The sequence below is a fragment of the Trachurus trachurus genome, assembly GCF_905171665.1.
Source record: "Trachurus trachurus genome assembly, chromosome: 5".
Lineage (NCBI taxonomy): Eukaryota > Metazoa > Chordata > Actinopteri > Carangiformes > Carangidae > Trachurus > Trachurus trachurus.
The window spans coordinates 10,966,016-10,992,977 of NC_139896.1; the positions used below are offsets into that span (position 1 = coordinate 10,966,016).

Sequence of the window (26,962 nt, forward strand, 5' to 3'; positions counted from 1 at the left end):
CCCTCTGCATGATAATTGAAAAGAAAAACAAGAGAATCGGAGGTCTCCTCTGAACCATTAAAAGACTTTCTTTCAAACTTGAGAAGGGCCTTTGAGGTTGATGGTCAGCCACACCCTCCACCACCTCCACAATAGCATCCCCCCCCCCCCCTTTTTTTTTTTTTTTTTGCTTTTCCAAGCATCTCTGATCCCCCCCTCTGGTTCTTTTCAGTCTCCATTGGCCACTGTCTTAGTTGGACTGGACTGGGGCTGCCAATTTCCTACTCTTTCTGGCTGGCTGGATGTGAATGGCCTTTGCCTTGTTAAAGCAAGGCCAGTGGTGGGGGCTCCGGCGCAGGGAGACCGGGCACGGGGAGAGAGAGAGAGGGGGGGGGGGGGGCCCGATGAGCCAACGACCCCCGTGGCCGAATTAGAGGGCAGGCTGGCTTGTTTGGAGCTTTCACACCCCGATGCAGGCTCCAGCCCCATGCCAGCACGGCCAGCAGCGCAGGCCCAATTAAAGCTCCCCCAGCTCCTTTTCACGGCCCGGCCTATGCCTGTCCTCCCGACCACTGATTAGATTAGGCCTGCCTCAAAGACACGGAGGGCAGGAGTGATACAAGGAGAGGAAAGATTATGCAGACTCGAGACAAAGATAGCGAGCGTATTGGGAATAATACGAGGAGATGACAGAACACACTTTGGATAACAGAGGGAATAAATGGGCATTAAGTGTGTTTTGAAAGGGTAAAAGCCAAAAGAAACAAAATGAGCAATTAAACGCAAGTAAGAGAAGCACAAGTACACACAGAGTGGAGACATGGCAGCCACAAGCTCAGCTCCCTAACCCACCCTCTGTAACTAGTTATCTTGCACCCAACGTGCCAGCAGAGAGAGGCCTTATGTGCCTTGGCTTGTCACCTCACTGTGAGAGAGAGCTTGTCTAGCAACTTCTGGCACAACCCTCCTCTCTGGCTCTCTCACTGGGAAGAGACACAGCCAAGAGGACCTTGGTCAGGAACCAAGACCCCCAAGTTTTTCTCCTGGATTTATCCCCTGACTTTCTCCCTTTCATTTCGCCCTTTTCTTTCTTTAGGCCCCGTTTAGGCTTTTTTGTGCAAAAAGGTGGATCGGTGGGAAAAAGAAACCTCTGTCTTTATTCATGGCTTCTAAAAAGCTGGGAGGGATCTCAAGGGAGGCGAACGACACAGAGCGCATTTAGATCCAAGTTTGTTGGAAACCAGTGTCTAAGACAAAACAAGAACCAGACAAAGGGAACAAAGTGAGGAAAGAAACGAAAATAAGGTGTTGCTACAGAAACCAAGACCATGCTGATGCACGGGAACCTTGTTAAAAGTTTTTAAAAAACAACTAATGAATAGATATGAAAACAAAGCAGATCAAACTCGGGTTGGAAAGTAAAACAACCACCGCTTTCAAACATCAGCTGAAGATATTACATAATAAGCCTTAATATCAAATATCACATGGGTCAAATCAGTATTAAACATGTCAACTTTCACTGCTCCCGAGTGGCTCATCTTGGCCAGCCTTGGCCCATCACCAACGGGGGCAAAACCATAATGAGTGAGTTAGTGGGGGTAACGGTGGTTGCGGGGGGCAGTGTACTTACAGGACGCGTACGGACTTGAGGCCTCTGAAGGCTCCCTCCGTGATGTGGCTGATGGAGTTGTGGCCCAGGCGAAGGGTGTGGAGATCGCCCAGCACAGCCAGGCTGCCTTCATCCAGGCGCGTCAAGTTGTTGTACGACAGATTGCTGGAGAGAGAGAGAGAGAGAGAGAAGCGGAGCGCGAGACAGAGTAAAGAGGACGGAGACAGACGCAGAGACAGAGAGAGAAAGAGAAAGAGGAAAAAGGGGGCAAGAGAGAGAAATGTACTGTGTGAGGTCTGGAAGGAGATGACAGGTTGGCAGAACGCTGAGGCAGCTCGCGACATCATTAGACTTCAATTTCATGGCTGATTCAATGTCTATTTGCCACTCTGTGATGTGTTTTTCCATTGTGTCTTTTTCACCACAGAAGTGAACAGAGAATGGGATTAGCAGACCTTAGGGCTCCACTGAGGACTTAACAGGGAGGAAAAGAAATTCTCGGTCTGAACTTAACATGTCTACAGCCTCAAATTATAAGCCTACCTGAGCATGTGGTAAGCCCTGGGGGGAATATACTGTCACTCAAGTCTTATGCGGCCCTCAAAATATGACTTGCATATCCAACATATCCAGTTTAACAAACCCAAATGGGGTAAGAACAGAACACTAAATGAATTTCCAGTCAGTTGCACTTGTTTCAGGAAATATGGAAAGAAAGCATGCTCCACTAGTAAACAAGACAGGGAGGATGTTATATCACAGTATGTATATAATACCCTTTGATAAATCCTGATTATAAACCAAGGTAAGCCCGATAAGGGTATCTTTCAAACAGTGGTCAAAGGCAGTATTGTGTATTTTATTGCCCTCTCTGTGGGCCTCGCTGTCTGTCTCTGTGGCCTGGCCTCAGGTCTGCTTGACCAGTCATGTGTGCAGAGATTCTCCCTGATGACCAGCTCAGCCGGGCCCATTGGGAATGTAATAACAGGCTCCTTATAAAGACGAGTCACTCTCTTGTATCAGCCGTGGGGGTCACCGCAGCTAGATAATAAAATCATACAACCACTGACTGGTGCCGCACCGGGAGGATGGCGCTGGGTGCAATCTGTCATTCGTAAGACGTGCGCACAGGAAACGGCATCGAGATACACAGAGCAAACCAACGGGAACGCTATCTACCTCTTTATTCCTTCAGACCGTTAATAGGCGCCACGTATTCCCCCAGGCGACCTCACGGTTAGCGACGCCTCAGCTGAGCAGAGCACTTTACAGCAGCAATACGACGGTCATGTCAACAGAGCAGGAAAGACTCTCAGATAATAACTCCTCGTTCGGTAGACAAAGGACGCAAAAGGCGATCCCTCAGTGTAATTACCACAACACAACCGGCAGAGGATTACACGCTGGTTTGCCAAACCCCCTCCTCCCTCCGCGTTTCAGAACTTAGTACAAAAACTCTTGTCGAAGAGCTTGAGTGCTGTTGAGCCCAGCTCTAATTATGGGATAAACAGGCTTATCCTGAGAATAGCGTAGCATATTGAGTGTTAAAGCACAATGTCATTTAACCCTGGGGAAGGTAGTTGGGTGATATGGGTGGGGGGGTGGGCAGTCTTGGGTTCTCAGGCTATATGACAACAGGTTTAGATCCTCTGAGACGGACGAAGAAGATTTCAGTTTAAAATCTAAATGTCATTCTACTGCTCGTAACAGAGTTGTGAATATGCAGTTTTTATTTTTTAAGCTAAACTGCATGGAACTTTTTTCTTTCCCGCAGCGGCCCCGCTATAATTGCAGTTTTAGGAGTTTTAACTATAGACTTATGAACAATTTTTGCAAAAGCACATTAGACATGAGAGTTTGAGTGTTCAAGGCTAATTTAAATGCTGGTACTCACAGCTCCCTCAGCTTCTGGCAGAACTTCCATCCATCAGGATTGATTCGGGCTATCGAGTTGTTACTGAGGAATAGCTGCTGAAGGGAGGTCAGGCCGTACAGAGAGCCACTGTTCACCTCTGTCAGGCTGTTGTAGTCCAGGTGACTGCATGGGACGAAAAAAAAAAAGGGAGAAATGCAGGTGTTGTTATACGTGGGAGCTTGACATGGTGGTTTGACAGCAACAGGGCGTCAGGGGTTGAAAGGCATCATTGTGCCCTGAAATGACTCAAATCTGCAGCAGCATTTTGGACAATGTAATTTGTGACAATTACTGTGTTATTTTGCGTGTAATTGAAGTAATACGTAAAAAATTGCATTTTGGCTACAAAAAGTGTGATTGTTGCGATTGTGACCAAGTTCCAGTAAGCGCACAAAAAGATCTCATTCTTATGAGGTTTGGTCAGTCAATGCTCCCATAATAGCCACTAACTGGTGCAAATAGGATTAGCCTATCAGACAGCGCTTGCTCCAAGCTATGTGCTACAACCAAACTCCATAAATCAGTTGGTTAGTATGAGACATCAGCTGAGAGATGATCCATTTCATGACTCTGATGCAGCATGTTTCATGCAAAAGAACTTAGCTGGAGTTACAACACAGCATTAACCACATGCTTTACAAAAACTTATGATAATGTAATATGCGTTAGTATGTGAATGCATCAATAGTGTTTTCGTTTTTCTGTTACATACAGGACTTTCATCTTTGCCAGATCCCAGAAGGCGCCGTCCGTCAGCTTGCTGATGTTGTTCCTCTGCAGCTTCAGCACCTCCAGGCTGGACAGACCCTGGAAGGTCAGACCTTCCACCTGACGAATACGGTTCCTGTTCAGCTCGCTGCGTGGTGGACAGGAAGAAGACCAGACATAGTTAAAAATGTGATCCTGGGAGAAAAAGCTGTGTGAGGCTTAATCAGAGTGTAAACTTTCCCGACCTATTCATCACCTCTCGAAAACAGGAAAGCCATCCCCCCCCCCATTCCTTTTCTTTTCTCTCGGCACGTTTTACCCTCATCCTACAGCACATGAGCATCCATCATACCAAAGTCAAAACTAAAGATTCCTATAGCTGCAGCATTTTGTCGTTACCAACCCCCTCATTTAACAGGAATTCCTTGGTGATGTCGTTTCCACCTGTGGCACAGAGCCAGCAGCGTATACCCACAGACCTCGGCTTCTTAACTACGGTCAAAGCTATGAACCTTTAAACTGAGAGTGATATGAAAAAGACACATGAACAGAAAAAACGTGCTGTTCAGTTTTCTGCATGTGAAGTCAGCGATGTCTTTGTATGTGCCTGTGAATCTGAACATCGGGCGTGTGTGTGTCTGTTACAAGGCTGTAAAAGCCCCCAGGTTGGCAAAGATAAACATCCACATGGGTTCCTTTGTGTCTAATGTGCATCACCGCTAGCATGTGCAGATACTGTGTCACCGGGGCCACCTGTCCAACAAAAAGGCACCTGGGGAAACTACTGAAGCCACCATGGGGGAGACTCCCATTACGAGTCCCTTCGCTCTCCAGAATAGAGGCGTTGATCTACAAATGGGTCGACCTCACTGTTACGCTGGAGGGAAGTTTGACAAAGATAATGGAGCACAGTGCGGGGAATGAACAAACCACTTTGGGGATATGGAAGACGGCAATAAATCACCAATAATATGGCTCTAGTGTTTACCTAGTCAGACCTTATCCATCCCTAGAGGTATAGCTCACACTAATAGCATTCCACATGTTGAGCACACGGAGCTCAATCAACAGACCCTACAAACTCCTCCTCTTCAACCCTTCATTCTTTTCAATTCTGTAATGTCTCCAAAGGCTACAACTGGGAAAGCCATTCATTTTCGGCCTTAACACAAACGTCAAAATTATATCGTTTTTCCAGGGTAAACTCTCGTGACAGATCAAAACACAACTTTGTCAGCACGTTAACTACGCTGTTAAACTGATGAGATCCAGTGGTACTCACAGCTGGGTGAGCCTCGGAAGCTGGAAGGCTTTCACGGGGATCTGGCTGATGCGGTTTCGGCTCAGTCGGAGGACCTGTAGCGTCGAGCCCAGATGGTCCAGAGCTCCGAGCTCTAGCACGCTGATCTTGTTGTTGCTAAGGTACCTACACACAAACACAGCACATTCTGACATCAGAGATTTATGGTTTCCCTCAAAGGTGTTTATGAATGGCCGCTGTTGCCGTCTCTTCACTTAGGTTACATACTATTTTGTATTCAGTTTTACCCTTTCATTAAAAGACTGTAGCTTTGGAAGTGATATTTTGGATACAAATGATCGGGATACCCTCACAGTCACATCTTTCAGCCTTTATCTATTTTTATAGCAATTTTGACTGCTTCTGAAGCATAATCCTCCCTACATGGACTAGTAATTAATCATATTACTTTATTTAATTTCAGTTAAATCATTTTTAAAGACTGCTTTGTTGTGAGTAATACCAAGTCATACTTACAGGTCTCGAATTCTGAGGCCAGCAGTGAAGCAGTGCCCTCGTAGCTCAGTGATGTCATTATTGCTCAGGTCCAGAGTTTCCACAGACACCAGGTCTCTGGTCCGCCTGCCGTCAATACTCCGGATCTTATTGTGATGTCTGGAAAAAAACACACGTAGAAGTCATTAATTGCGGTTGACAACCCTTTTCAGAGACCGTCGTCAACTTCTCCCAACTTAAACGTCCGCATCGGTGTCCTTTTCCCATCACGCAAGGAGGGAAGACACTCCAAATCCCTCGGCTTCTCTAAGCCCACTCAGGCACAAAGAGAGAAGAGTACACAGAACAAAGTGGTCTTCATCAACCACAAAATGTGGACCTTAAGAGCTTCCACATAGAGGCTGTCCCTCTTTAAACAATTCCAAGGACACCTGTGCTTCTCCACAGGGCTTAGTCGCAAAATCTATTAGATAGATGGGGCCTCTGTGATCAACCAGAGCCACTTGATGGGGTATTTTGGAGCACTTCAGTGTGTTATGGAATGGAGCAGTGGCTGTGTGATTCTCAAGAAGGACTATCCACTATCACAGTCCTATTAGGAGCAACTGACGGGATAATGTAAAAACAAAACCTACACCACCAATAATAAAAAAAAAAAGAACGAAAGCAAAAGAGCATGTCCCGGTCATTACCCTGCACTTTGGAGGAGCAGAGGATTGTGGGAAACACTGCTGACAGCCAAAGTTATACGCACACGATCAGAAAATCAGCAGAACCAATGGAAGGCCACGGGGCATGTTAAGAAACCCAAACAGAGCTCTGCCCTACTGCAAACATACAGAGAGACAGATGTATACAGTGTAATATGCGAAGCAGACCGACATCTCCTGCACCAACGCTCTGTGTGGTATGTACATGTGAGTGGTAGGAGCCTGAAGGCCAGTGTTATCTGAGCAGACATGAAAGCCTTTGCTGGATGACACATTTAACACATGCCGGAGTGCTAACTAGGGGCGGGAGGTTCATTTAGTATCACTTTCATTTGCCCGACTCGTCTACAAAGAATCAGACAACAAAAAAAGATCAGGGACACGACAGGGAGAGGACAAATTAAATATACTTATTTGGTACATGTCCAAGTAAAAATGATCTTTGCCATTAATTGTTTGAGTCGAATATCTTAAGTGAGTTGTTTTTTTGACTGTAGATCTACATAACGAGTCAGTTAAAACTCCTATCTCTAGCAATAAGGAAATAGACTATGATAATAAAACATTCCCGCCAGGAGTCAGAATAAAAGATCTATACCACGCATATGTCTACGACGAGCTGTAACTAGCCAACTTCCAGGTGTCTACTCTCTGCTGGTTGCCTGGAAACCTCACAGAGGCGGTTGGACTCCAGGAAGTTGCTGCGGCCACGCTAAAAAAAAACATAGCCCCTCGTAAAACCACTGGTCGTTATTACACTATGGCTTTTGTATGGATTACACAAATGAAGCACAACTCATGAACAGACCTAGGCTAACTGGTTCCCCCTGTTTCTAGTCTTTATGCTAAGCTATGGGATCGAGAGCGACAGCGACATCAGCTCATCTAACGCTCAACAGGAAAATAAATGAGTGTGTTACCCAAAATGACAAACTATTTTTTTAAGAGCCTGAAACTCCAGCTGACAATCTTATATCCTGCTCTCTCTCTCTCTCATGCGCACTTAAACACTCTGTTCCGCTGTCTTTTAAAAACAAGGACCTGTATTCGAGGAGACATTGTGGAGTTGCGGGTCCTTTTACTCCAAATCTGTTGAACCACAATGTCCCCATGTCGAGCTAATTACACCGGATGCAGCACATCGTTTTCTTCTAGAGGTGAACAGGGCCGTTGCTAGGAATTCTGGGGCCCCTGAAAGAATACTAAAGTGGGCCCCTGACTTTTCCACTTTTTTTCTTAGACTACGTATGTATTGTCATTTTTTATTTATCCTACTTTGTTTTGATGCTAATGCAGCATTACTATGAGTATTAGTCAGGGTCTTATGCAGAATAATTCAGTCATACAAAGATTAGACTACTGGGGTTTTTTGTGGGCCCTACTGGGCGCTGGGCCCCTAGAATTATCATCACCTTTCTCCCCTATACAACGGCCCTGGAGGTGAATCACCTGCGCAGCATTTAACCCCTTTACATGAAATCTGACCTGAGTTACATCTCTTAAATATACAGTAATTTGCATGATTCATGGAAAAGATTTGGCTTTATTTCTTATTTTTTAATTTAAGCGCAGCATTATTATTCTGGCTACTTAACCTTGCAAGCTAGTTTGTATGAGTGTATGACAGACAGAGCAAGAGAGAGAGAGAGAGTAGGTGTTCCACCAATCAAACTTGTCAAAACAAGGTCAGTCTCTCCTTCCTCTCTAGTCCTCAGCCAGCAGATGGACACACACACACACACACACACACACACACACAGACACACACACGTCATTTATTGGTGTCTGAGAGGAGGCGGGGTGACACCACAGCAGCCCACCTGAATAAACAGTGGCAGAAATGGTTAATGATGAGCCATGCAAGCAGGCCTGCGCAAACACACACACACACACACACACACACACACACACACACACACACACACACACACACACACACACACACACACACACACACACACACACACACACACACACACACACACACACACACACACACACACACACACACACACACACACACACACACACACACCACAAACAACAAATGCACACATGGGACAGAACAACAGACAGTGGCTTCAGTGATTAGGAGCATGGGAGGGAAGAGAGGGGGATTGGGGGGGCAGGGAGGAAAATGGGGGAAGGGTGGGTGGGGGACTGAGGGGTGAGGTGGGGTCAACAGCTGGTGACCTTTGCTGGGAAAAACAGATCAGTCTCAAACTGGTGGGAGAGGTTGACCTCTCTCACTCGTTCTCTCACCCCCGTTCTTCTTCCACCACTCTAACCAAATTCCCTCTCCTCTCTCCCGCCCACAGTCCGAGCCCAGCTGCGTGTGAGAGACAGATAAAGCCCCGGCGCTCAGTGTGTTTGAAGTCCACGCATACAATAGTAGCGTTTATAAAAACTGATTATCATACGGCCGGTGACATTTCTGATAAAGAGGAGCTCGGTTCGCTCTTGTTTCTCTTTGATGTCCGTGGGCCTTATTCGCTCTTGATTCCACTTAATTCCAAATCTCATTACTCTGCCCCATTGACCATCAGATTATCACGAGCCCGGCTCATTTTGACACTTCTTTTGATGTATGGAACGTACATGGAGGGGTTTACACTAACATGCCCGTTCTCCTGTTTCTCTTGTGTCTTTGGGGGCGATTGTTTGGCCTGTCCCCTTCCCGTTTGAAGCTGTCGGTCGGGACAAAAGAAGAATTATTTAAAAATCAGATGATCCAGCGGGCCATATGATTTCTATCCCGAGCTGTTTTTCAGAACCCCTTTGATGTCGACTAAAGAGGCGATGAGCACAATGGGAAAGTTTGTGCTGCTCTGCTGTCAATTTGACACTGTTTTTAAACTTTTTGTTGCCTCTCTTTTTTTTTGCCATCCTGCTGAGGCATTCTGGGAGTCTGCAGGATGTCAGTGTCAGCGCGCCAAGTGCATTGTGGGACTGTGGGAGCCTGGCATATGGTCTTTGGTTAGTTACATTAGAAGCGTCTGTACGGTCAGGTGACTTTTTGTTTTTATGGTAACGATGTTCCTGTTAGGATGATTTGGACGGGGATGTGAACGTTTACCCAACTGACAGTGACTGGCCCGTGGAAAAATTAAAAGCGCAGCAACGCAGCCACATCCAATCAGGCTTATCTGTGCCTAATGGATTCCACGATAGCTGCAGCGATCAAAAAGAGCTGCCAGACACGTCAAAGGAAGGAAGGGGGTGAAAGGACTAAAGAAGGAAGCTGAGAGAAGGCAAAAGAAAAAGGCTGAGTCACCTCTCAACTAAGAAAGCGATTAAGAAGAAAGGAAAAAGGGAAGGAGGGGAAAAATCCCAGCCCACTCATCTATCCTATCTTAGTTCATCGGTTTCTTTATAATTCTGTATGTTGTACACACCCACAGTGGAGGAGTCATCTTTGGAAGTTCTTTGTAAATGCAAAGTGTCACAGATTCTGAATCAGAAACCTCAGAATTGACTAATAGATTTATCTTTTATCATCAGCAATCTTTGTTCTGTATTAAACATACTGGAATTAATTGTTTGTCTTGAATGAATTTCTAAAGAAACTTGTAACAAAAGTGCCTTTTGTTGTTTTTCCTGTCTTCACCAACAGATCACTGCTTTCCTCATCTCTGATTATGATTAACACTGTATCTAAGAGAAGGAAAACCAAACAGTAAATGTTTGGTTTCACTGTCCCTTCAATAGCATCTCGTCATTGTAGAAGTATAAGATGAGTTTGGCTTAAAAAAAAAAAAAACTGAAATCCTGGAAACTTGTCAATTACTTAATATATTGAATATGTGAACTTGTAACATTAATAGTTTTCCGACAGTACGAACCTCTTGATAGCAGTCAGACCATCAAGAGGGTAGAAATCTGATTTAATGGGCTCTCAGCCTTTTGGAGAGTTTACTGTTGGTTGAGGGGCTGAAGACAGATTCTCTGCCATTTGCTTGGATGAGTGTGTGTTTGTTTGCGAGTCTGTGTGTGTGTGTATATATGTGTGCATGTGTGTGTGTATAAGCTCCTGTCTCACACAAACTTGTAGTCAGACAACATTCCAGACTATCTCCAACTCATGGCACAGGAACACTGCCCTGCATTCTGTGCTGCTGCCTCTGCCAGGGCACACACACAGACACTCTCACACTGCAGAGGGCTCGCTGGTTGGCAAGTCAGACACAGTGCACTCGATTTACTTTTGGGAATAAGACCGAGCCTGAGTTCACCTCTTGCTTCCCCTTTTTTTTTTTTTTCTTCCTCCTCTCCCTTACCCTCCTACTGACTTCTCAGCCGTTCCTCTTTCGACATGATGTGTAACCCTGATCTAACAGTCCACACATCGCCCATCCATTCCTCCCTCCCTCCCTCCCTCCCTATTTTCTCATCCTTCCTCCCTTGCTCACTGTCACCCATTTTACTGTAAGCCATGTGACTGACAGCTGCAGCTGCAAGTGCTTCAGCAGGCCTTCACTTCAGCTGCGTGGCTTTGTAAAGATCTGACCCTCCCTCCAGCCTCCACTCCCATCAGGCCTATAGGCCTTCCCCCCCTAGCAACAGGCTTCAAGTCAGGCCAAAAAAAGACACCCTGATCGTTTGGAGGGGCTGCGACTGCACACAGTTTGTGCAAGTAAAGGTTAACTCGCTTCAATCTGCTCTGTGGCCAGAAAAATCTAAGTGAATATAGGAGTTTGTGCTGAACCCTACAGATCCAAGAAGTCAAGAACACCTTTGACATACAATAACAATAGGTCAGACCCCTTACAAACATGACACATTTCAACCAACAGCTGACAGCTGCTTACTCAAACCTTGCTAACCTCACAGCCTAACTGAAATACTCCCGAACCACATTGGTGCATCATGATCAATTCTGAGAAGCCGGCAGATGACACACGGGGAGAGGAAAGGTGTGACTCCCACAAAGCTCACCACTGAAAATGATACGACGATGACCAGCGACACAACCAGCAGCTGTGTACTTTACTACCAGGAAGTCGGCTGACATGCTGGCAAGGTGTGAAAAATAAATACAACTGTCTTGTTTTAGGCCCGAGCGAGATACGACAGTGTGCCCTGGTCAAAAGGAGAGGAATAACTATGGCACGGTGGAAAACAACAGCCCGTCCAACAGATGACATGGGAGGAGGACTGTCCTGATTCCTCTCACCCCTGACTGTGTGTTGTTTATGTAGTCGGAAATATAACATGAAACATTGCCAAATATCTTGTAATAATTACGACACGTTTTCATATCAGCCCAAGTCTTGATTTTTATCTCAGGCTTATTTTGGTCTCACCTCAGAATGCCTTTCATTGTACTGTGTTTATTTTGTGTGCCTTACATTCCTTTACAAATTCTTGGGCATCATTATAATACAGAAAATTGTCAGTGCTGAGGTATCGCTGACGTCTTAAAAGGAGTTGAACAAATTATGAGGTCTGGCTCGTGTGAGAATCAGTATCTCAGTTATTGTTGATTTATTATCTGACATTGAGCTTCTAACCAACAACTCCACCTGTATTACCATGATCCAAATTAACAGCTGTATACCCCCCCCCCTCAAGCGTTGTATCCGCTGGCTTCCAAACTGTAGCATATACAAAGTCACCATTTTCTAGCCATGAGATTCCTTCAGCAGTGTTAAAATGAGACTGTTGATGGACTACCGAGCTCACGTTTGTGACACACACACACACACACACACACAAGCGCACACATGCTCTTCCCAAATAGGGCAGTAAATCTCCAGTGAGATGCCAGTGCTGGCAGTCCCCACAGGCACCGTTTCACAACTGGGAGCAACCAAGTTGGAACTATATACGAGCTGACACTCCAAGCAGCCAGCACCGCTCACTGTGGACAAGACCACATGACCAGCTAATAAGACTAGTCAGTTACCTGACCACATACTAATCTCCCGTGACAGAACTCCATACTTAAGCCCAGACAGCTCAAGTGCAGAGCAGATTTTTGGACAGGTTTTATGTAATCGAGTCACATTCATCACTAACCTCGCATTAAGGCGGCGTTACTTCTTAAATGTACACATGCAATCCTCGACAGATGTCAGGAGACTATTTCAAGAGCATTTCAAAGAGGTCACTGACCTAAGAATATGGTAACAGAGCGCCAGATAATTCTGGTACCGTGTCAAGCTGTAAATGGGGCAGTACTTACAGGTAGAGCGATACAATCTTGGAGGCAGCCTGTCCTAAATCTGGTATGGAGGTCAGCTCATTGTGGTCCAGCCGTCTGAAAATGACAAACACACACAGTAGTAGTGAGTTAGAGAACATAACTCTACCCTGAAGGGGAAAAAAAAAACACTAAAAAAGGGCACAAAGCTGATATGTTGTTATGAGGTCACAGGACATTAAAGAGGAATTTTTCCCAGGTAGTGCAGGCACTGCGGGGAAAATAACAGGTGCAAAAGAAAGAAAAATACATATAAATCAAAACACCCAGAGACTGTGTCAATAAAGCAGTAACTCATGCTGTTGTCAAGCGGCAAGGTGTGTGTGCTTGCCGAGGTGCCAGGATGTTATTGCGGCTATTCGGCATGCTCGCGATCACATGATGCTAAATTCAATCAAACCTTATATAAATCAAAAAGATTTCAAACACGACTTGTCACCTCTGCCGCAGAGCAAGTAGCAAGTCATCCTTTTAAAAACCATAAATAGCATGGGAGTAAAACAGATGTCGAGGGGCATATGACTGGCCGCGCAGCCTGCCAAAGATGTCACCAGTGTGTGTATCACCAGTTAGCTGCTGTATGTGTGTGTACGGGGCTCGAGCACCGGCGCTGAGTGTCACAGAGCCAAGCCCTCTCCTCACCATATAAAATATTTACAAGGCCAGCGTTGGCCACAGTATCGGGTGGTGGAGGGGAGGCTTAATATAGAAAAACACCACTTTATTCTCAATTGGACTTAGTTCAAGGCAACACATACGAGGACACCGTTAGGAAGTAGAGTGGCGACCATGGACGTTAGTCAGAAACAAGTCATTGATAAAAAAAAAAAAAACCTCACAACTGGCGCTCACGGTTTAAAATCACATCAAGAGATTAATAATTGACGCATTCACAACACAACGGACTCTTAGTCACACTCAGGGGTTTAGCTGCCAATTGCCTCAATGTAAATCATGTATGTGTAATAGTGTATGTGAGTATTACTTACAGCTCTCTCAAGTTGGGCAGGTTGGCCAAGGCTTCAGCATTGATGGTGGTCAGCTTGTTGTAGCCAAGATTTCTGAGTAAAAAAAAAAAAGAAAAAAAGAAAAGAGGATGTAAATACAAAGCAGGTCGTATTCTAACGTGAAGAAATATCAGCAGCACAACAATATTTTTCACGGCTTTATTGTGTTATCATGGGCAATTTGCAGCTGTTTAAATAAGGACTGTGATCAATAGCGACAATTATTTCTCCAATTTGACAAACAGCCTCATCCGTCCAGATTAAGTGTGCCTGAAAACACTGCAGTACATCAATTCAGCCGGCCTTCAAGGAGGGCCAGATCAATACTATCGATACAGAGTGTCTCTCTCTCTCCCTCTCTCTCTCTCCTGGCTCACTTTCCAGATATAACCCACAGGCCATTCATCTGCAGCAGTCAATTTGCACTTTAGGCTAACAGTGTATTTAATAGCTGGCACTTGACTCGCACTGAAGCTTATTAGAGAGTGATTTGTCCGGTGATATAGCGTTACCGCTGTCAGGGAGCGAGGAAAGGGGGCTAACGTGTGCACATCCCCGACCGCGCGCATCTGCATTTCAGATCGAGCTTCCCACGCTATATGAATCAAATTTATTTCGCACATAAACAAGTGCTATCTCTGTCACACACGCACACACGCACGCACACACACCTCCTGCCCGACTGGCATGCGGCCTGCCTGTTGGCAGAGGGGAGGGTCTGCAGTGAGAACGGTGTTTGTGTTTGTGTGGCGGGGTTAGGGCTAGGCGAGACAAAGGGATCCCACAGCTCCGGGCCGCCTGCCTCCCACCCCTCCATCCCTCTGTCCAGACGTGAGAGACGGCCCAGGAATGTTTCACAGGCCTGCCGAGAGATGGCTGCTTGTTCCCAGAGACCGGCGGGGACACTTTTTTTACCTGATGCAACGCATTCCTCGTTCGCTCGTACTGTACCACAGTGGCCGTAGAAGACCGTGGCGTGGCAGGAGGTTTGGGGGGTGAACTCTGTGGCACGAGCGCTTGGTTCATTATGGCTGATTGTTTGTTTCAAAGAAAGAAGCGAGGGATAACTGGAGGAGATTGGTTGATACTGACAGTCAGGGCTCCAGAGTAACGTTTTGTAGTAGGAGCACCGTGGCCCCTAACTTCAAACTTTAGGAATGCAAGCAGAAGATTTAGGGGTGGAAACTGTAAATCAACTTGCAAAGCAAATATTCACATTTCCTTTTCATCCATGATCCATTGGCCTGACACCTGTAATGATTCAAGATTCTTTGAGTCGCCCCTTCCACATTTCACCAGTGTTAAAAAAAAAGGCAAATTTTCTGGTTGCACATGCGCAAGTAGATGAAAAATTTACTTGCGCCATCTCAAATTTTAGAGGCAAAACGCCCACATTTAGGGTCGGTCTGGAGCCCTAATACTTCAGCGAAAGACTTGTCAGTCTTTTATATCACACACACTCCGCTTTCTAATACCATTCACACCTATAAATTTCAATCTGTCTTGACAGATTTCCCTTTCTTGTCTCCTGTGCTTGATTGCACATAATGACAGTCTCTAACTCCAGTTCTTTCTCTTCGCTTGTGTGTGTGTGACAAGATAATAGCAGAGCAAGTATCAGCCCTCCGGGCGCGGGCCTGACAGGAGAGGTGTGCATGTGTGTGTCTATGTTATGATCATTTACTGAGGCACCTCCCATTGTGGCCTAGATCACCAAATTGTCGTCCCCTGCAAACAGAGCAGAGGGCAATTACCTCGTTACGGTGAAGCTAAGTGAAAAATCACAGAGCTTTCCTACAGGCCGCCTCTGCCTGGAGGTACGTTTATTCACACACAGCCGACACACACACTAAGGAACATCACCTCCAAACAGCTCTTTTAGCATTTAAAAAGGTGGAGGAAATTGGCCATGCATATATACATACATAGGCATGAAACCCAGAGCTTAAAATAAAGAGCAGAACAAAGGGATGACTAAGAAAGTGTCACGATCGAGAGCCAAACCTGCTGTACGGGTGCTAAAGGCCACAGCAACAAACAAAACTGGTCCTGTGTGTGTGTGTGTGTGTGTGTGTGTGTGTGTGGGTGGGGGTGGGGGGCAGGCATGCGTGTGCCTCTCTCTCAGTCATCTATGGTGTTTACACAACTTTTTTCTCTCCATCTCATTCAGGCAGATTTATTTTCTCGCCTATCAGATGAGATAAGTTTCACAGTGTTTTAACACCTACTGTATGAGGCGATGGTGATAACGCCGCTTTCCCTCCCTCTCTCTCTCCCTTCCCCCCTCTCTCTCCCTCTCTCTCTCTCCTGTGGAAGAGGGGGGTTGGGGCGGGAGGCGGGGGGGTGGGACGCCAGTGCTAAGCGTGGTTAATGCTTTCCAGAAAGTGACCTTACAATCATGCTGTTCCTGGAGGAATTCGCTGAGGATAAAAAGCCTCGGAGTCATTAGAAGTTTCTGACTTCTTCACAAGGGGTTGGGGGGGGATGTAGACACCAACATCAGCAGAAACAAACAACGCAGAGAAAAATGAGAACCGCCCAAATAACCTGTCAAAACTCTACGCTGCGTGCAGAAAACAAAACCAGCGACTGCAAAACAGGACTCCACATAAGTTTACATCATTAAATCAAAACCAAGGAGAAAAGGATGTATAGTGGAGATGAGAACAGACCCCGCGATTAAACATGGCACACACTACAAACCAATTTTGCTCTCAAAGCCCTGAGATTTTCAAACACTGCATTCCATTGTATGGTACAACTAGTTTATACAAATGGGCAGGACTGTTTGACATTAGTCAGCAGGATCAAAATCAAAAGCGCTCTCTGCCAGGTATTTAACCGAAGGAAGTGAGTGATAATTTAAGGCTGTGTGTTCATGTTGGGCCAAATACTCCAGTTTCCCACTGAATTCACGCTGCTCCAACTGGACCAGCCTATGGTTGATTTTCTATATTAATTTCTTTAAATTATTCACCCTTTAAAAAGACAATAATTTGATAGTTTTACACTTAATGATCGTGTTATTACTCACTCACTAACAGCTGTTTCACTCGCGTCATTTCTCCTAAATGTTCATTTATCACATGATACATGTTTTGAAATATTAATTTCACAACCGTTACTGCATGAACCCCAGAAAAATATGAATGATGCATGTGATCACATTCAGTTTGGAGCCACTTTAAAACAAGCCTCATGTACCACTGTCTATTCCAACCCACAATTCAACTGTTCAACAACTACTAACCATCACTGAGGGTCAACATGACCTCCTGTATGAGCACAGGAAGAGGGCTGCAAGAGGGAAGGCTGATCTGGAATAAGGAGGTGTAAGCTACACTCCCACCTTCCAACCACACCCAGCCAGCACAAACCAAAGCCTCCCCACACATGACAAACAATAACCACTAATGCTGAGAGACTGAGAAGTATCTGGAGGAAGAAGTGTCTCGAAAAACCACAAAAAAAATGATAGACAGCAAAAAAAAAAAATCAACCACCTGTTGCCATGAAGACATGTCACTTGTTTGGATAACACAACATGCATTAAAATAAAACTGATACAGAATCAACTAAGTAATATTTCAAGTTTAAAAAAAAGGAAGGGTTTGCTAGACGCAACATTTTAGACTTTGGATACCTTTCTTTGCATTATTTGACTGTTTCCAACAACTTTTTATAGGCTCAACAAAATTAATTGCTGGATAAGCTGAAAATCAGCCAACTGCTGAAGAGAAACGCTGACTTCAATCTTAGGCTGCCTGAGAAACAAAGTCTTCAAAGGACAATGAGATAAACTAGAGAAAGGCGCCCTGTCTGACTGAAGCAAACTGTCTGTAGCAAGAAAACACTGCTGGACCACGCAGTTCATTTGACATATAAAACTCATTAAAAGGCTTTAAAAAATAGTTGTGTTATGGGTGCTGTGGGAGTTAGAGCAAAGCTGGGAGTACAGGAGTGATGTCATCGCATATGACACTATGCCTGTAGTGTAAGTCAGCGCGCGGCCTGTGTGTGGGAGAGAGCAGATATAAGGAGGGAGGCAGAGAGCTGGGACTTCCACATACAGAGATACATCATCATTATCTTTCCCATTTCTATCATAGATAACTGCAGTGTGAACTTTGCTCACTGGAAGTGTGAAGTGATGTCAGTGATGAGCCTTCTGTAGTCCAGCTGGGAGACAAAGGCCCTTTAATGTGGTCGATTTCAGAGCATCATAAAACTAGTCAAATAATAACCTGTGTGTCGGAAAAGGCAGACACACACACACACACACGTACGTACGTACACACACCACTCTTCCTGTCATTAAAGGCCGGTTTATAGCCAGGCAACTGCAGTGAGAGTGTACACAAGGCTAACACCAGCCCCAGCTCCACCATTTTACACACCAGTCAAATAGAGGAAGGAAACTGGCTGTAACGGGGGGGGGGGGGGGCAATAATATCTTATCAAGTCTGACAAGGTTAAAAAGCACTAGCTGATGAACAAGATTTGTGATTTCGGTGATAAATGTGATGCTCGAAAATCTGAGCGAAGACATCAGTAGGTGTAAGATCTCGGGGAGGCTGAGGAGAACTTCAGATGTGAGATCAGAGGAACGTAGCGCTGAGGGGGTCAGCATATTTCACCATTTGCATTACAGATTCCCACCACCCTCACACACACACACACACACATACACACACAACACAACAAAGGAGCTGCTCCAGCCTTTGAAATCAGTCAGGCTAGAAGCGTGACTCAGTTTCTGAAGTTTTCCGAGGCAGGAAGGCTGTCCACATCTTGGGGCCATGTGCACCGCCGTTCTCTGCGCTGGCTGGCTGGCTGTGCTGTGCTGTGCTGTGCTGGCTGCTGGTTCTGGGCTGAAGCAGGAGATGGAGTGGGGCACTCAAAATAAACAGAAAGAAGGTTGGGGAAAGGGTCTGCAGCACTAGCCCCCCCGAGGCACCACGTGAACCCGTGGCCAGGCCCTAAAACGCCAGCCTGTACTCTCCATAATAAGAAGCTGAATAACACCCGTATACTGTCCACACACTGTATATGCATGTGTATATGTATCCGTCCTGTTCATGTTTCTGCATTTAACACTGGATTCTAGTGTGATAATACTGTAATTTGTAACAAATGGCGCCAGACCTCTTCATTAAGAGAAACAGGAAATGAGTGTCCACAATTAATCTGAAAGAATAACATAAATACTGTATGTCTCCTTAGTGGGGTTATTGTTTCAGTGCTGCACAGACAGCTGACCTTATGCTCTCAACTTCAAAGTGAAGAAAAAGACAGATCATTAGTCAATTTTTTCTCCCCACTTATTGTTTATTATACTAGCAGAGCAATAATTACACTCCGGCCGGTGGAGAAATAAGTGTATAAATAGTGGAACATGCTATCTTTACAATCTAATTGCATGCAAATGTGTGGCCGTCTAGACAGCGAAGCTCTGAGATGCTCCTTTTTTTTTTTTGTTTGTCAGAAAAAGTATGGTGGCATATTTTGCGGGTGGGAGGGCTTCTCAATAAAATGTTTTGTCCCAATTTAGCAGCGAGAGCGCCGCTCGCTTCTCCAAGGACTGCCTGTTTTCTGGAGAGAAACTGCTTCACTTGCACAGTACCTCTCACTCTCTCTGTTCACGTCACGCTTCTTTTTTTTTCTCTCTCCCTGCTCTAACATCTTCTCCAGATTTCCAAACTCTTACCAGATGTAGAGAATTCACAGATGATTCATCGATCAAGCCCACTTTGTAGACACCGACTTTGGGGGGGAGAGGGAAAGGGGGTGGGGGTGGGGGTGGGGGGGAAACCTGGTGCTCTAAAGTGTCTTCACAAAAGGGCCATCCATTCTGCTGACTGGATTCCAGCAGAATGACTTGTGGCAGCAGCTGTTTGATTGTCATTAAAGCCGGTGAGCAGCCATGAGCTCATTCCATATCTTCATGTTAATGTCAGACTTTATCTGCTGTTATTAGAGTAAGGGCTCAACCTTAGCTCTTCCTTCCTAATTTGTTCACGGCTAATGTTTGGCATGAATCATCTCAGCTGCTTAGAAAGGATCATTTACGATAAAAAAAAAACACAAAATAAACTGACACTTGAAAATTTCCGTATAGGAAACACACACCTTTTACTGCCCAGCTTGACACAAAACAGCCGATAAGGGAGGAAAAGTGAAGAGCAGCTGATAAAAGTCAGTGCCAGTGATGATATCATCCTAAACCCTTCCAAACACTCGCATTGTGACATTAAAATATCTGCCAGTGGACATGCAAGTCACAGGGCTAGGGAAACTATGACAATAAACAAACTTGGTATAATCACTCCCACTACCACAAGATTACAAGGCTGCGTAGCGAGAAATGCCCTCGAAGCCACAAGGGGCTCAGCACTGCCGAGTGCTGCTGCTGCTGCTGCTGCTGAGCCCCAACTGCTCAACTGTTCATCTGTTTTAACATTTGTTATGTTCAGCCTTCATGTATCAGTCAATCAGATCTATCAACAACAGAGATGCTGCTGAAAGAAAAAGAAAAAAAAACCCCCACAGAGCCAAGGGTCGTCTTCGTCCTGCTGTCTGGCTTCTTACGTTTAAAACCTGAGTCTGACGATGTGTGACGTACGAGCAGGCTGTCCTGTGATATTTCATTTCCTCTGGGTTTTCTTGTGTGTGTTAAAACATGTGTGACAGTGGTTGAGGTTTCTGACCAGTGACAAGACTTTCAGCGACTAGTGGAACCAGTCTGATGGCAGAAGCAACAGCAGCAGCAGCAGCAGACCGTGACATTGACAAAACACTTCCAGGCAGTGGGCGGAAAATGTGCCGCCTCCTCCTCTCCTCCTCCCCTCCTCCCCCCCCATCTTTCCCCAATTCCCCCCCGGGCCAGGTGATCTGCCGCTCCACCCTGGGCAGACCAGTCCACAACCAGCCCCGCTAAGCTCCCGGCCCCTGTCAGGAAACCACCAACACAAACCCATTTCCTGAGGGCAGAAGCCAAAACCAAACGTTGGGGGTGGTGTTTACCAATAAAGCTGTACTGTGAGGTTTAAGGCTACGGCTTGGGGTTAAGACGCGGCAGAACGCTTGGTGTACACCATGCATTATGGCCAGTACATGAGAGACGTGGTAAACCACTTAGGAAATGCTAGGTTACAAAGGTGATGAATCAAGATCAGGCTTCTTCTTGCTTTTCACTAGAGCTGGTTGCTTATCGGGCTAGCAGAGGGGACACCATTGAGAAATGAAAATAAAGGCCTCATTTTAAAAATATGTGGATTTCTGTAATAGTAAAAAAACTGAAAAAAGATTTTACAATCTCACATGAGAGACATGCTGGCAAACAGACACCGCATATCTGCTTTATCTCTATCCAACCACAGCAATCGCAGCCAAAATTAGTAATGCTCATGCTTTTATTTACTAGCAAAATCCCATTACGCCAGTGGCACTGTGGGCAGAAATGCTTTTTATACACATTACCGAGGCTGCAAATAAGATAAGGCACCACTCCTGAGAGGCAATATGTGACTGCGTGAGAGCAAACTTGCTTTGAATGTTGTTAGGCTATTCATCAATCAGGGAAAAAATGGACAAACATCTGAGGCTGGTGGTCAGTTTGTTAAATGTTACAGACACTGATGTAAGACAGCACAGGATGTGTCTGACAAAGAAATTCATGCCTGCAGAAACTTTAAAGAAGATGCATCGGCCCCTTAACCCAAAGTGAACGCCTGAATACAAAGATGGAAGAAATAAGTGGTGAGGCAAATGAATACGATCAACAACGTTCTTGCAATACTTTATCAGTTCATTAACATTCCAATAAGTAACGCACTGAAATGACTGTTTTTTCTTTTGAATAGTATGTCCCACACTTAGTTATGCACACATCGTCCCCACCTCCCATCACCATCTCCCCTTTTTTTCACTCAGTCTGCTTCGCCAGGATGTGCCAACGTGATTGTTTCCCCCGATCCTCATCAAGGCTATTTTCTCACAGGGGACCATTAAAAATCAGGGTCCTGAAGACACATTATTTTGACAAGTGGAACGCATTAGAGCTTTTTCCTTCACCAAAAAGCCAGAGGGCTGCTAGGCCTGCCGGTGATGGATTAACTGCCAACATGTACCCTCTAGCCACCTATCTTTTCTCTAGACAAATATTCGTCCAGGTTCCCTCAATTACGCCTAAAAAACATGGAGCCACTTGTGGAGGAAGCAGAGGGTTATTTGCGCAAAGCTTTTGCCCAATAGATCACATCGGGATGTGACCTTGCACTGTCTGTAAGGTTGTTGTTTTTTTTCCCCAAACTCATGTTTTATTTGCATACATTACATGTAAAGGTAGGTAACCTGGCTGCACTCATCAATTAGGCAACACAAGGTCAGTGGTCCACATGCACTGTCTGAGTCTGTGCCTCATGTGCACACGGACTATTTAACCACAATATCAAGCAATGTTTTTATGGGAGATCTTCAGGATAGTGATAAATCATTTTAGACCACAAACTTCCTAAAAAAAACATATCTATGTTTTTATCACATTTTTAGTGTCAGGGACCATTTTTTCTGTTCTCTTGTTGACAGAAAGAATAAATGACCCTTTTTTTCTGTCGAGTGGAAACTGTCACAGCAATACATCCCAGACAAAACTGTTTAAAAAGAGTTTCACATCTACCACAAAGTATGATCAAGCAGCAAATATCGTTTGCTACCTGCTCAAAATCCACCCAAACCCCCCCGCCCCTTGCAACTTCCCCACACTCTGGAGCAGATAGGATGTCTGTCTTTAACAACACATTTCCTTCTGGGAGCTGCTGTACAAAACGCAAGCCCCGAGGTACTACTGCAGCGTTCATTACTGTAATCCCAATTTAAGAGCCTGTATAATGATAATTGCAACAGCTACATGACAGCACAATCATTCTTCACCCACACAAAAGGGTGGGAAATCTCAGTTCATTTTAAGCTGGATTTATCCTCTCTGCTAGAACAACCCTGGGTTTTAGAGACAGCAAACAGAACAGAGTAAGAGCTATCGAAACGCCCTAGACAACTTCTCAGACTTTTGACATCACTGTATGCATGGTTGAATGACAGGCCTCTCCTTGATTGACAACTACAACAACGAGTTTGAGCTATTCATCTATTAACAATCAAATCCTACAAGTGTTTCAGGGCACTGAGATTCTACTGTCGACCGTACATCTACATCTACGTACACTATCTGGAAGAGAGAAGGAGGGAAGCTGGCTTAGGTGACTAGTGTTTATTGAAAGCCACTAACAATGTCCTCCGTACCACCACCACCACCACTACTACTGCTGCTGCTGCTGCTGCTGCTGCTGCTGCTGCTCCCTCCCTGGGGTAAACATAACAGAGACAGTTGATTCCACACTGATTTCACATGGCTCATGGGCCTGGAAGAGGAGGAGGTGAACAAGCACACTTTATTTAAAACTAAACACCCTGTGCACACTACTGTAACACTCTCAGTCAGCCCTACAGAAAGGATTTAACTGTAGCACTGTACTATCTACCTTAGTACATCATTTGCAATACAGTAAGTCTGCGTATAATATGCACGACACGTACGCATTTTTTTTTTTTGAGTTTGGGCAGCACTCAAAAACTAAAACAACTTCCAATGAACACCGAAAAAAAATCTGCGAATCCGCCCAGGTGGACAGGACTTGCCGTAAGTTACCTCATAATGTGATCATGTTGGGCCACAAGTGAAATTGTCCATACTTGTCTCTTAAGGTTTACAGTAATCATCTACTAATCTGGCTCTGTTACAGACCTCAGAGGAATGGAGCTGGTTCCCTTTGAGTTACCTGCCAGCATAATGTGACTATCTCAAGTGGTGTGGAAATATGCAACCTAGGTGTTTTAAAAGATAATTCAAAAGCCATAAAGCCATTCCCTTTGAAAACAACAAGATTGCGGGTCCTTAAATCTTGACCGATAAGGTTTGGCCGAGATAAAAAAAAAAAAGAGGGAGACTTGGAGCGAGACAGAGTATAGTGCCCTATCGTTACACAGACTAAAAAGATTCGGAGCAGCTGTTTCAGCCCGGGACAGCCGTCGCACAATAGTTGTCCACTCTCCATGAGGGACAGGAGGAGCAGTGTGTGTCCGTGTACATGCATGATGGACAGAGTCTGCACTTGAACTTGGCTAAGTGGTGCTTCGGGGCAATGAGGCTACCCGGGCACAAGTGCTGTTATTCATGTTTTTAGAGGACTTTTTTTAAAAGTTGCATTCCTCACTTTCCCAGGGGAAGAAAAACTGCCTAACACTGGAACCTGGGAGCCAGAGGAGTCTCTGGGTCTTTGCTCTTTAACCCCACATTCCCGGCAAAACACACAAACAGATACCCAAAAGTTTATAACAAGACGCCTAATTGTTAGCGAGGAAACACAATTGCCACTGGACAGTGTTTGGAATATGCTGCGGTAAACGCCAAAATGTTGATTGGGGAGGACAGAGGATGGTGTTGTCTGTAAATAAATTAGTTCATTCGGCTTGATAAGTGCTGAAGTTCCCTAAACACTGGAGGATGTTTCATAAAAATGTCCCAAATTGGCTCATTTCCTAAACAATCTAGCAGACAGGGTTTCAACTGTTGTCAGCCTTACCCCGGGGAACTGATGCTTAATTTACAAGAAATTTAATTTGTGCACTATGACTAGCAACATAGAGCAGGAATTAGTATAATACCTGTCATAAATCTGATTGAATAAACCAGAGGTCTATCCGTTATGACATGTTTGGGTCTATTTGTTTACTCACCCTGAGGGGACAGTTTGTTCATTCCAGCATTGGAAACATAAATACAATTTTAGACAGCTACATTAGGATGCACATGTCTCGTATGCATGTGTCAGAAACTATTAAAGATATCAGAATTCACTGACCACATAGAATGATTATGATAAACCATGGCCTGTGGTATTCAATTACATTTCTGAAAGCAGTTAAGATGGAAAGGACAGTAACTTAAAATGTACGTAAAAGACACAGAGCTCAGCCCCACAATGGCTGAACGTGCCTTTGAGCAAGGCATTTCACCCCAGCTAATCAATACGCAGAGTACTCTACCTGAAATGTGTGTGCACTGCATACATCTTCTTAGTTATAAACCACCTGTTAAACTGTTGTAAAAGATACTCACGAAGCCTAATTCCATTAAATGATATTGAAATACACAATAAAGACTAAAATACTCCATGTGGTTTTCTGTCAAACTCAATCACACTTTCATTTTGCCTGAGCTGTCCTGTTATGAAAGATTATGCGAGTGCCTAATTAATGACAACCCTCATCAAATTGCAACATGATGCATAACAACTGTCTTGGAAGAGACAAATGCTTGGCAGTGTGTGGCTGCAGTGGTTTCCAGAGTGGGGTGCAGGGACCTCCAGGGGGGGGGGACTTAAATGGGGGCAACATGGGGTCCACAGCAAAGTGAGAAATAGTTTGGTTCACTCTGAACTTTCTCAGTTAAAGTTACTATAATTAAAGAGGGAATAGACTCATTAGTCAGACAGATTTCCTCTCTTGTCTTGATACAGATGAGAGACATTTATGCAGCTCAAAGCTAAACCTCAAAAATCTTCTCAGACGAGATTCCTGGGAAGAAAACCTTATCAACTGAGGTCAATTTTCAACTACCTATTTATCTGCGTTGCTGACTAAAAGTCTTAAGGCCTCTCTACACTACTTTTAACTTTTCTTTTTTTTCACAAATATTGTTACCCCGTTATGGCCTGGTCAATAAATAGGCTGCTGGGGCAACTGAGCGCTTTACTTACAAGGAAACAGTCCGGGCTGGAAGGTCCAGAGGCGTTGCTGTCAGCTCCAGATTACTACAGTCCACTGAATCTCCGTTGCAGGTACAGTTCTGGGCACAAGGCAAGTCTGAACTCAATCCACGACTGTGAAACAGTTCGACCATCAAAATTAAATAAAAAACACAACGAGAAACATATCCAAATCGTCCCAGGGACGCCGCCATTTTGTATCCAGTTTTAATAGCGCGGCCGCTGAGCTCTCTCCTCGCACCCCACAAACTGGAAGATTAATGTAAGTTCAGGAGGACTGAATGCTTTTTATAGCACATTAATTCTCTTCTTAACATCCGGAGACTAGTACAAACAACTATGGTATGGCGAAACGTTTTCCATCCCAAAAACAGTCATTTAGGAGACAAGTTCCCAATCCAACTTTCTCCTCTGGTGTCCGACGCGGGCTAAAAAAAAAAAAAAAAATCAAAGGAGATTCACAGTAGGCTACAGCGAACTTGTATGTGTCGCCGTGAACTTAAAAGTAAAGTTAAGTTGAAGGAGTGTGTCCATTAAAAGGCTAAAATGTAGCCAAATTAACCGCTTTTTTGCAACGTTTGGAAACATGCAGCGGTTAAAACGTTAAAAGGACACGGTGCGCCCGCACAGCTCAGTCAGCTCTCTGAATAACTGTTGATCAACGGAGCAGCAGCAAAAGCAAAACTGTTTAAAAACTTCGCCAAACGGCCACCGGGTAACTTCTGACGGTGTAACACAAAGTCCACCACAAAGTTGGGGGCATGTAGTAAATAAGTTAAGTCCCGCAGGAGTAAGTGTCGAAAAACTTGGTAGCGTTGGTCTCTCAGAGCCGAGCGAGCGCTGCGTATCGTCCAAAATCTCAACAGCACTCCTCTGCTGTAGCCGAATAAATCCAAGTTTGAAACAACACGCTCGGTCCAGAAGAAGTCAACCAGCAGCTTATCAGGTGCAAGTCTGTGGTCACAAAATCTCGACGATCCGATTAATAGTAAAATAGAGTCCCCCTCCTTCCGACCGTGAACCACCACCATGAGTTTTTTCCTTTCTTGAGTTACTTTTCCTTTTTTTTCCCTGGGTGATCGCTCCGTAGTCCCACGTTGGATGCACAACACCGATTCCAAGGCCCGCCCATACCTCGCCGTGATTGGCTATTGAGATTTGACGGACGGCTCAAGTCCGAAGCTCATTGGTCACCACGGACTGTCGGAGCGTCGCGGAGCCGGAGAGCCTTTGAGCGGCTGTCACTCA

At 45.0% G+C, this 26,962-nt stretch overlaps 1 protein-coding gene across 1 annotated transcript in view; it reads right to left on the bottom strand.

Moving 5' to 3' along the window:
- lrig1 (leucine-rich repeats and immunoglobulin-like domains 1) overlaps positions 1-26,749 on the bottom strand; it is a 37,726-nt gene extending 10,977 nt beyond the window's left edge. The window contains exons 1-8 of the mRNA XM_083971965.1: positions 25,706-26,749; positions 13,872-13,943; positions 12,865-12,939; positions 5,992-6,129; positions 5,497-5,640; positions 4,219-4,362; positions 3,486-3,629; positions 1,613-1,756 (exon numbers count right to left, since the gene is read on the bottom strand). Coding sequence (XP_083828091.1) covers positions 1,613-1,756; positions 3,486-3,629; positions 4,219-4,362; positions 5,497-5,640; positions 5,992-6,129; positions 12,865-12,939; positions 13,872-13,943; positions 25,706-25,908 — 1,064 coding nt within the window. The 5' untranslated portion in view covers positions 25,909-26,749. The remainder of the gene's footprint in view (positions 1-1,612; positions 1,757-3,485; positions 3,630-4,218; positions 4,363-5,496; positions 5,641-5,991; positions 6,130-12,864; positions 12,940-13,871; positions 13,944-25,705) is intronic.
- Between the last annotated feature and the right edge of the window lie 213 nt (positions 26,750-26,962).